At 26.2% G+C, this 11844-nt stretch overlaps 1 protein-coding gene across 3 annotated transcripts in view; it reads left to right on the forward strand.

Annotated features, from left to right (window-relative positions):
• The window catches only part of LOC100214052 (cyclin-dependent kinase 14), a 47228-nt gene extending 39837 nt beyond the window's left edge, over positions 1-7391 (forward strand). For all 3 annotated transcript variants that reach the window (XM_065799568.1, XM_065799569.1, XM_065799567.1), the window contains exons 11-19: positions 2876-2937; positions 3094-3154; positions 3244-3303; positions 3524-3617; positions 3783-3837; positions 3991-4088; positions 4213-4303; positions 4406-4457; positions 6481-7391. In XM_065799568.1, coding sequence (XP_065655640.1) covers positions 2876-2937; positions 3094-3154; positions 3244-3303; positions 3524-3617; positions 3783-3837; positions 3991-4088; positions 4213-4303; positions 4406-4457; positions 6481-6526 — 619 coding nt within the window. In that variant the 3' untranslated portion in view covers positions 6527-7391. The remainder of the gene's footprint in view (positions 1-2875; positions 2938-3093; positions 3155-3243; positions 3304-3523; positions 3618-3782; positions 3838-3990; positions 4089-4212; positions 4304-4405; positions 4458-6480) is intronic.
• The last annotated feature ends 4453 nt before the right edge of the window (positions 7392-11844 follow it).

Below are 11844 nucleotides of genomic sequence, written 5' to 3' on the forward strand. Positions count from 1 at the left end.
TTTTTTTAAATGTAATGAAAGGTATGGTATTTAAAGATGCATACGGTATAAAAGATGTGTTCAGCATATAATAGTGTTTTTTTGAGTGGCATTTTTTTTTGAGTGGTTTTTTGAGTATGCTTCGCCATTACGCCACTCAAAAAACCACTTTATTATACACATAGTATTTGTTTCATAAAAGTCATAATCAGCCTTATATAATGAAGTGATAGTTGCAGCAGTAGTTGTGCTACCATTAGGGAGTCAATAGGTTTTGAGACTAAACCCTATCACATTGTTAGTGGCAATTTGTTTGAATTTTTCTTTTGTCTTCTCTTGTTTTTTGTTAAAACTGTGAGTTTTGGAGTTATTGGGTCTAAAAAGGATGAAAGTATGCTTTTAAAAAATTTAAATGAAAAAATAAGTAGTCTTTTTCAAGGTGCAGCCTCTGTTCTTACAGAGCTAAATATACATAAATAAAGATTATTTAATAATATATTTACCCATTAAATCATCGAACCATTATATCATCGAACCATTGAATCATCAAATTTTTCTAGCTATCAAACAAAAAATTGTGATAAAATGAATTTAATTGGTTATACAGACGACAATATTGTTTGTTGTTTGTTTAAATATAAAATTGTATTTTAATGATAAAATATTTTTTTAATTTCATATTAAAAATATCGTATTTTTTTGTTACTAAAATGAGAGTATAAAAGGAGAAGGTTTTTTTCAAAATCGATTAATAAATTTCTAATCCTTAAAATTCTAAAATTCTAACAAATTTTTACTGTTATAAATTTGAATCTTATACACTTTTTGTTTTTCTGTTTTGCTTTGTTTTTTATTATTATTTCATAATTTAAAAAATATTTTTTTTGTTTTTTTTTTGTTGTTGTTGTTTTGTATTTTGCTACTTAAACAAAAAAAGGGGAAGTTACTTCATTCCTTCATAGTTATATTTATATAAAGTTTAACTGTTTTCTTACATAAAATACTTATAATAGTCATAAAAATGTTTATTAACAGAAATCTTCAATATTTTGTTGATCCTCCCTTAACTGTACAAAATTAATTCAGCATATTATAAAAGCAATTTAGAGCAGTTTCTTTAAAATGTTCATTATGGTTCTAATGTCAAATAATTTTTTTAATCAGTTGGATGGAAATTTTTCTCTCTTCAATATTATTATTGTTTTTAAGCAACAAAAACCTATATAATTTGAATAGAAGACTAAAGTATTGGCAATCATCCAATATTATTTTGAGGGAAAATGAAGATTATAGTATTGACAACGATCCAATTTTTTTTTTTGAAGAAATTGAAGACTATTGATAATAATCCAATATTATTTTGAGGCATATGAGGACTGAAGTATTGATAATAATAGTAAGCCTTGTTTTAAATAATAAAATGGCTTAGCTCATTAGCTCTTTGTGATTTTGACATCATAAAATAATCTTCTTTTTTTTATTATTATTATTTAGGAACACAAAACAAGTTTATTTTATTAAGAAAAACAAATCTACAAGTGTTATTTTGTGAATATATGTACATATTATGGAATGTCTATTTTGTTTCAATAATAAATTTTAATAATTAATTTGCTATTACATTTTTTAATAACATAAGTTCATGTCTTTATTTTCTCAATATTTGTATAAATGAATTAAAATACGTTTGTTTGTTTTTTAATTATTATTTCTTAAAATTGCAGCTTCGCAATTTTAAAAAAATAGAAAATTAAAATAATTTTAAGAAATAATAATTTTTTATTTTTAAATTGGGTAATTATTTTTTTTTATTGTTTGTTATGAGAAATTTTCTAAATAAATATTGCTCTTGCAAGATGATAAATGAAAAATTTTTTTCTATGTTTATTTTATGATTTCTTTTTTTACGCGACTCTAACAGCTCTTTCTTTATTTTTTCTTAAGTTATTACATTTGTAAACAGCGAGAATTTCAAAGGTATTTGTCATGCAAAATTTTTTATGTAATCGTCATTCAAACTTCATAAGTGGTTTTTATAATGTTATTTACTTCTTTTGTTTTACGGCTTCAATGATTTCTTTAGACTTGTTTAAATATTGAAGGATTATCATTTTTTAATATTAATATAAATGGCTTACATAAAATGGCTCACCATTTACTCTAAATGCGCATAAGTAAATGGCACGCCAGAGTACGCTTTAAAAACAAGGCCTGGAGTTATCTGGCCAATCCAATAGCAGAGTTTTAATCTAGAGAGTTAAATCCAATAGTGGAATTTTTTGAGAAGCTATTAATTTTTCAATAGATTTTTCAGTGTAGCATGGGGCTCCATCTTGCATAATTTTTTTTGTTATATATTTGGAAACCATTCCTTCAATTGAGGTAAAAGACAAGTTTTTGTAATGGTGTTGTTTCAATATACCATCTGTAATGAACAGTCAATCAATGACTTTAAGAGGATGTTTAATTGTCTGGATTATACAATCCTCATGGAATTTTTAATTGGCAGCCCTTTTGATATATATCAAGTCATAATTTCTATGGTAGACTGATTGCTACAACTTACTTTGACAGTGCCATATCTAGAATAGTTTGGGCGGTACTGGTCATGAAATTTTAATACCACTCCCTCCTCTCAAAAAGGTCACTTTTTTTTTAATAGTTATGTATTTAAAAAGCCCCTACTATGAAACAAAAAATATATATATTAACAATATTGTAACAGTAACACTATTGCAACTAGTAACAATATTGCAATTTGATTTAAATGACGCCTAAAACTTTTAACCGTCAAAACTCTACAAAATTGATAAGGTGGGCTAATAATTTGATCAGGGACTGTATATTTAATCAATATATTTTTTTTTTTTTTCAAGTTACTATTCTTATTTTTCAGAGACTTAAAACCACAAAATGTCCTTCTTAATAAAAAAGGAGAGTTAAAGTTGGCTGACTTTGGTAAATTGTTTCTTTTGCTATTTTACAACTACTTCTGTTATTTTATTTTATAAGTCAGTGAAATATGTTAAACTTTGAAGCAGCTTTGAGTCAATAAAATATCAATAAGTATTAAGTCAGTAGCAAAAACAATTTTTTTTTTGTTTGTTGTTTTAGGCTTAGCTCGTGCAAAATCTGTACCCAGTCATACTTACACAAATGAAATTGTAACACTTTGGTAAATTTTGTAACATAAATTTTAATTTATTGTTTGCTAATAAATATTTGCGATTATAAGGTTTTGAAACATAAAACATTTATCTTAAGGTATCGTCCTCCAGATGTTTTGTTAGGGTCTACAGAATACAGTACCTCACTGGACATGTGGTAATAGTTTTTTTTATTTGTCTTGAAAGTTATTATTTTTTTAAATTAAAATATACAAAATATTGAAAACAATATTTTTTATATTTAATGCTGTGACAAAAAAATATTTATCTATAATAATAGTAATTTATTATAAAATAATAGACGTCAAATATTGACATCAATTATTTTATTATCTAAAATAACTAATTTAAACTGTTACTTAAATCCATTTGTACAGGGGTGTTGGCTGCATATTTGTGGAATTGGTATGTGGTATTCCATTGTTTCCTGGTGTGAAAAGTCCACATGATCAGTTGACAAAGATATTCCGGGTTTGACAACTAAATAAATTTTTACTATATCTTTAAAGGTCAATAAAAAGTAGTTTTTAATTTTCAGTTGAGTTCTAAAGATATTGTAGACTTATATATTTATTTATTTTTTTTTTTTTACCATAAATTAATATAAGTTTACAAAAAAAAAAATTTTCTAAACAGGTTTGCGGGACACCACTAAGTTGGCCTAATACAAAAAAATGTGTTTATAAACCAAGTAAGTTCAAGTACTCTAATATATATGTTTGTTAAAAATTTATTGCAAAAAAGAATGCAATAAGTTTTTAGTCTAATATATATGTTTGTTAAAAATTTATTGCAAAAAAAAAAAAAAAAATTTGAATAATGTAAAAGAAAATTTTCTGTACAGGTGACTTTGAAATATATCCTAAAACACAAATATCAAAGTCTGCAAAACGTTTGCTTACAATACCATTCAGTGAGAGTCTAGCTGAACAGTTTATACAGGTTAATATATATGGTTTCTTTGAGTTTCAAAAAATCATATTTCTTTAATTCTTCTTAATTTTAATTTAATTCCTTCAGTTGTGGTTTATTTTTATTTGCTGTATTCAACTTTTCACTTATTTAGTTGCAGCCAGAAAATAGAATATCAGCTGAAGAAGCAATGAACCATGAGTATTTTAAGGATTTACCAGAAGAAATTTTTACTCTTGTAGATTGTAAGTTTTTTTTCTAAATTTTGTTACTAGGTAATTTATTAATAGGTAAAATAAATTATAAATTTAATTGTATATTTTTTGTTTTATTGTTTCAATTTTTAGATGCATCTATTTTTATTGTAAAAGGAATAAAAATGTGCAAAGACCATAAAAGGTAAAATTTTGTTTTAAATTTAAAATCTGTCAAATTAAGAAAATAATACATTATCTCTGGTTCAGTGTTTTTATTAACTAATTTAAATATTACTGGTTTTTTTAGGTATTTTTTAAGTATAAATTTTCTATTAAATAAATCCAAAAAATATAATATTAAATATTATCCAATAAATGGTTCAAGATAAAAACAGTTTGCTGTTACAACAATTAAAAAACAAACATCACAAACAAATTATGTTTAAAAAAAATGGTATTCAAACTAATTACTGCTTAGGTAATGTAGTCATTGGACGCATACAAGTGTATTTGAAAGACATATTTATTGCAAGTTTTTAGTTAATGTTAGTATTTATATGGTGCTCTCGCGTCAAAAAACTACCCATAGTGATGTCTAAATTTGAGTACTGTTTTTTTTATCCATATATCATTTCCTGAAAATGGAAAAGTTCTCCTGATGTAGTAAATAACTTGATTTGATTTATCAGGAATTTTAGTGAATTGTTTTGCATTTCTTACAGAATCTTGAAGATGTTGTTTTTGAATGGGAAAGTAAGGAAAACTTTCCATTACTGTATTTAATTAAAGTACAGATACTTTTTCTGGTAGGGATTTTATTACATAGGACTAACTGAATATTTTACAAGCATAAAATTTTTACTTATGAAAGTCAGGTAAACTCCATTGAACTTTCAAATTTTGTATGGGAATGCGAAAGTTAAGGTTTAGAGTCTATCCTAATGTAAAGTTCTTGACCTAGTAGAGCCATCTAGATCTTGTGGTAAATCTTGCAACTTATTCTTGATGGAAAAATACATTACAATTAAGTTTGCTTAATAAACAAAACAAGCTTACATCAAAGTGCTGCCATGAAAATTAAGTTTTAATTAAAAACTTTAATGTCATCAAAATGGGCATTCCATAACATTTTTTGTATATATTTTTTTGTCGTTACTTTTTTTGTAGTTATAACATCTGATGATTACTATTGGGCATTTCCAATCACGCACAGAAACTTGTAAATGTTTTGTCTATTATTTTAATAATAAAACTGATCTCCAGTTTTCTCTCGTTTAGTTCTAACCTATATAAATATTTTGTAAACAAAGAATGATATTCATTAGTAATGTTATCAAAGATTCAATTTTATTTAAAACGCAAGTTTTAGTTACTAAATAAATAAACTTAAATTCTTTGGAAAATATGAGTTTCAGCAGTTTATTTTTGAAAAAATGGTAGTTTAAATATTATTAAAGATTTAGAAAAAATAATATTTTATATATGAGTATAAGATCAGAAAAGTACAGGATTGCACTATGTATAATAGAATCACAGCATTCGTTTAAATGTAGTTCGTGTATGATCATGCACAGAAGTTTTGCACGAAAGTTGCAAGTTTGTCAATTTCATGTAGTCATTTTAATGAAAATAAATTTCTTGTATTTCAAGTGAAACATTTATACTTCTGTAACTCATATTTACTTCTGTAACTCATATTTACTTCTGTAACTCATATTTACTTCTATAACTCATATTTACTTCTATAACTCATATTTACTTCTACAACTCATATTTAACATATTTTTGATGAGAAATAGCAATCATCAAATGTTTTTAGCTAGAGCAATCTGTTTTGAAAATAATTGTATGTTTTTCTAACCATTGCGACATTATCACACAAAAAATAAAATGACAGAAATATATATATTTAAATAATCAGGTAACCTAAAATATAAAAAAATATTTTTGTTATAGTTGTGTCAAACTTTTTTAGTTTATAGTTATTTAAAGTTTGACTCTATTATTTTTATATTTCATTTTCCTTTAATAAAAAATGAGTTTTCTAACCTCTGAAATTTATATTTCAAAGGTCTTTAATTTGTGTTGAGTTTTGATATATGGCCCACACCATTGGGGCCAGAATTTTGGTGGGGGAGGGGGGGAGGATGTTGGAATATTTTATTATTATGAAATTAATCAATTGAAATAAAAAAACTCAATAAGCATTTTCTTTCTTTTTTTAGATTTTCTACCGCTAAAAATTCAAAGTCCTTTGGTCAGTTCGTTTAATAAACGATTAACAGTATTATGTTTTTTGTTAATGTGTTTTTATCGTGATTTTTACTTTGACAATTTCAAGTGACTAAAAAAAAATAATTCAGGTTGATCGAAAAAATGATAATAAACTATTTTCATCAGTTAATGTGGTTGTATAAAAAAATGTTAGTTTCTTGGCTGTTTTATTCTTCCAAGAGTTTATTTTTTTCCCCAAGAGTGTTATTTATTCAAGTTACTAACTATTTATTTTCTATGAGAACTTTTTAAATATTTTAAGGAAAGAATGTTTTATTTTTCATTTATTTTTATTCACTTTTATTTTTCATTTATTTTATTTTGGAAGTTTAAAAATTATGATGAATATTATATATTTGATAATATATATATATATATTTTTTAAAACTGATATTACTATTTGGACGTTAGCAGACGACTAATAAAACTGTTCTGCTAGCGTTGAGTTTTATTTTTATAAACAGATTTTTTATGCGCAATTCATTTTTATGCGTATACCAAAATTTTAATATACTTTGAGGTCTGATTATCATTTGTTTGACATTATTTTGTGGTGATTATTGTGAGAAATAGGTTAAAATTAATTAAGATTAAAACTACAAATGTTTTTATTAGTGTTTTAAAAGGTTACAGCTAAGAAGGGTTTCTTTTAAGCGCGTATGCATAGTCTGATAAAGGTATTGTGTATTGTGGTCTAGTCTATTTTTATTTCTTGACTACGTAAAAATATATTGTATTATAAATTTTAGCAATTTATTTGTATATTGTTTGTTTGTGAAGTTGAAATTTGTATCAATGTTATGTATAAATATTTGCTTTGTTAAATGATGATTCTTTATATAGAGTATTTATTACAATAAAAGTATTTTTTTTAATGTTCAAAAAATTTTTCCAAAAGGTTTGCGACAAAAACTTGTTAAAGCTTCGAGCTTCGCTCAAAAGGTTCGCAACAAGGTAAAGCGAACATAAATATTAAACGAAATAAAGCAAGCAAAAACGTTTAAAAAGACAAAATATTCCTACAATTATGATTTATGAGTCGACTCATTTTACGTAAGGTCCTAATTTTAATTTAGTCGTCTGGCTATTTTATTTGCTATTTCAAAATAGCAAAAAAATGTAAACACCATTATAACAAAGCGAATATGAATGAATATTAGTGAACTAATAAGTTAATAAAGGTGGTACTTTTATAATTCTTTTATTTGTGTGTGGTTATTAAGGTGCTCCTAGAAGTCCTTGCGTTCTTATCACTGAGCACTGTGGAAGAGAATTTAACTAGGAAGTTCGCGCCTCCTTCCTTAGCAATGTCGCTTAATTGGTTATAACCGGCGCCGAACCTCGGACCTCTTGGTTCTGAGTCAGAAAAAAAGCTACTGCGCCACGGCTACTAATTAAAAATTAAGTTTTCATCGAATCAGTTTTTTACTCTAATTCACGTGATATAAATTCTTTCTAGTTTTTACAATGTTGACAATAAACTGGCAGGTATGAATTTCAGGTCAAGCAATAGACTTTACAGCAAATTTCATTTCATCCATTGTTTTTCTAATTAGAAAAGCATTAAAAACTCAGATGTATACAATTAAAAACTCAGATTTATAGATACTATTAGCTAATAGTATCTATACATATGAGTTTTTAATGGTAGTGATATTATGCACCTAGTATTTGATCCTTTTTAGTAATTTTTCAAATGCTGCTGATATTGTGAAGGCCTTAGTGAAAGCAATTATTCCTTTGACGACGTTAACTCAAAAAACTATAAAAAACATACCCGACTATATTGTTGGCTTAGCATAAGAACAGTCCCAAATAGTCATAAAGACATACCCGAAATAACGTCTGTTATTGACCAACATATTTGCATAGCAAAGTACTACTTAAGCGCTGAGTTGCTACCAGCCTAAAATGAGCTGGTATAGCACAACAACCAGGTGTAACATTTTGTTTAACTTTCTAACCAACTAGGCTACACAACTCCGGCCACAAAATTATTGTTAAACTACTTAGTTGCTAAAACATTGTTTTCACAACTAAGTAATTTAAACAGCTCACTTTGTTGATAAGCTTTCAATGCCCTGATATGGAAGTTTTGACTTCGATTTTCAAATAAACCTTTCGTTATTTTAAAGTACGTAAACTCATAACTATATTTTCACAAACAGTAACTAATGAGTTATTAACTTATGTTACTTAATTATGTCAAAAAATCTAATTTATTAATTATACCATTTTTTCTAATCTTTCTAACATTGAACTTTTCATAACATTCTTCATTTATAAAAAGTAGAGCAAAGAGCAATGGAAATTGTCTATATAGCGTTGTGGCAATTCTAACAGCAGAAACTTTAAAGATTTTGTAACTTTTGACATCAATTGAGCTACAAAATAGTTTTGAATATTATTCAAGGTATCCGTTATTTCAAAAATATCCAAATGATTTTTTGTTACTAAGCAACATTTTGTTGTGTTGTGTTTTGTTTCCTATCTTATTTTTATTTATTTTTTTATTTCCTGGAAGAGGTTTTTCTTATGTCATTAAGATAAAAGCATATTTTTACTTAGATGTTTTTATCTTTTTAGTTCCTAATAGCATTATACAATGTTTTAAAAACATATTTAAGTTTATTTTCTTCTTATTTTTAATTTAAAGTTTAAAAAGACCACTCGTTGACTCTGATAAAATAATTAAATAACCTAGAAACGCAACAAATAAAATAAAAACTAAAATAACGTTGAAACTAAGCAACCAGTTTTCACTTGATTAAAAAAATGTTTTTCTTGCATATCAATTCTTAAGGAAACGTAAAGCATAATTTTTGAATTACTTAACAATTGCTTGAAATATTTATGATTTATTCGTCAGCTCTAATTATTTTGAGCTAATATGTAAGCCTAAGTTATTTTTTTAATTATAAATATTTATTTAAAGTTTATTCGTAGAATTAAGAGTCTAAACAATATAACATCTTATAGAAAAATGTTGTTTTTTGAAACTTAACTTTAGGTATAAAAAAGATTTTAAATTAAAAAAAAAACATACTTTGAGTCTCTCGTGTGTCTGAAAAAAAGAAAGTTTTTTTAATTGTTTTTGGCACACCTTTTTTTTTTTTACTAATTATGGTGATGCTAATTGTTCGTCAATATACTTTTTAAGTAGAAAATAAATGTTTTGAGACACACTTTGTACTAGAGATGTCACAAATATTCGGTGACTACTCGATATTTGGCCTATTCGGCTACTTTTATAAAATTTGATATTTGGCCGAATATTGCAAACTATTTGGTTGAAAAATTAGCAAGTTCTATGAATAGTTCAAGGATAATGTTTTGCATTTTCTGACCACAACTTGTAAGCGTTTGCTACCTAGTTTTAGCGAACAGTTTCATGTAAAAACTAATTTCGTTTACAACTTGAATTTTCTTTTCCACATCTTCAAATGTGTTTTCTGTAGAGATTGGTTTGATCATTTTTGTTTACATTTCGTTTTCTAACGAAGTGGAGATAAATCTAGCAACCGGTGACGGTTCATAGATGTCAAGCAGCCTTTTACTGAATAGGATTAACCTTTTACTGAGTTTATCTTTCTCAGAGCATTAAAAAATTGTTCTTGTTTTGCTTGTCGTGTATTAACCAATTCTATCAAATTTGTTTTGGAACGTGATTTAATAAAAAAGGGGCAACTGAGTATGTGCGAATTTCATAAGTGCCAACTGGAATAAGTGCGCTAAAAAAATTTGCAAACATTGGCTTAAGTACGAATTGGAGTAAGACTTGTATACATCACCATCGTTATAACAATTTGATGTAAAATAAGTAAGTATAATAGCAAAATAACTAAGTGTCACCGAACATACGGCAGCCGACAAGTATTTGGTGCTTTGGCCGAGCGCCAAGCCGAATATTCGATATTCAGTATTTTGCAAAACCACTACTCGTGACATCTTTAATTTATACCCTCTTTTAAGTAATTTAATAAATACAATTAAAATTTTTTTTGATTACTTTGTAGCGCCTTATTATCCCAAATTATCTGAAGTTAAAGAACTGATCCGAAAACAAAGACACTTTGATAAAGAAATTTTCACAACACCTAAACCTAATGTATTTGCTAATACATGTTGAGTATTTATTAATTTAAATAAGAAAAAACCAAAAATAGTATGCAATTTTCAGTAATGTTACTTTGTTCTCTTAACTTTGTGTAGCTTAATAAATGCTCAAAATGCATTGACCATTATTTTTCTGATGAATTTTAAATTGAAATTCAACATTGTAAAATATTGTGTAGTGGGGTGACTTTTAACACGCGAGGTTACTTCGAACGTTTAACTTCTCTTTGTTCTACGCCCCATAATTAAAAAACGTTTTTTCAATGCATTTGTTTTGACAAATGACGGCGGATACTTGAACGAATTGACAGATATTATTATTCACTAAATATTCAAAGGAATCCCAAACATGTTCAAAGTAATCCCACTTCACGGTATTGTATATACAATGGCAGCATACGTCAGATAAGAAGAAAATTGTTTATTCATTTAATTTTGAGCAGTTGTGGCGCAGTAATTTAAGCACTTGTTTTAGATCTAAGCTATTCAAGATGCCTGGTCTGGCCATATATGCATCATTGGCAAGAAAAGAGTAAACTTTTTAGTCAAATGCTATCCTTGTCCTTGGTACACTGTGATAAAACAGTTAGGTCTTCTAGGAGCCCTTTAATAATAAAAAATTAATTAAACATTGTTTTTTTGCTATAAATTTGCTTAAAGGGTGTTTGCTATTTTTCTTTTTTTTTTAGGGGGAAAGGGGGACAGAAGGTATAGGTGGATAGTTTGTGTATAACATATGGGACACTAGATCCCTTGCGTTTTTTACAGTTTTTCAAGTAATTGAGTAAAAAGCAGATTAACCCTAAAAATTGTAACTAGATTACACTAAAATTTGGGGCAAGTTATATATCATGATCCGATTTTCTAACAAGTCAAATTTTGTTTTAGAACATTTATTATTGTCCTAATAAATTTGAATCAACCAATCATATTAAATTTTATTGATTAATTAAAATTTCACGCCATAACTTCATGCATTGACATAGTGTTTTCAATTAATTTACTAAATGTGCTTCTAAATTAAAAATAATATAGTTTATTACTAATCATTAATGTGATGTTTTCCGTAAAACATTTGATATCACAATGTAACGTAGATATTGCTGAATCTTAAAAAACAATGAATTAAAGTTTATAAATTATAAATTCAAATTAGTTCATAAAACCGTAGGATATATAAATTATGTATGATGAGAATA

This window comes from Hydra vulgaris, chromosome 06 (assembly GCF_038396675.1).
Source record: "Hydra vulgaris chromosome 06, alternate assembly HydraT2T_AEP".
Lineage (NCBI taxonomy): Eukaryota > Metazoa > Cnidaria > Hydrozoa > Anthoathecata > Hydridae > Hydra > Hydra vulgaris.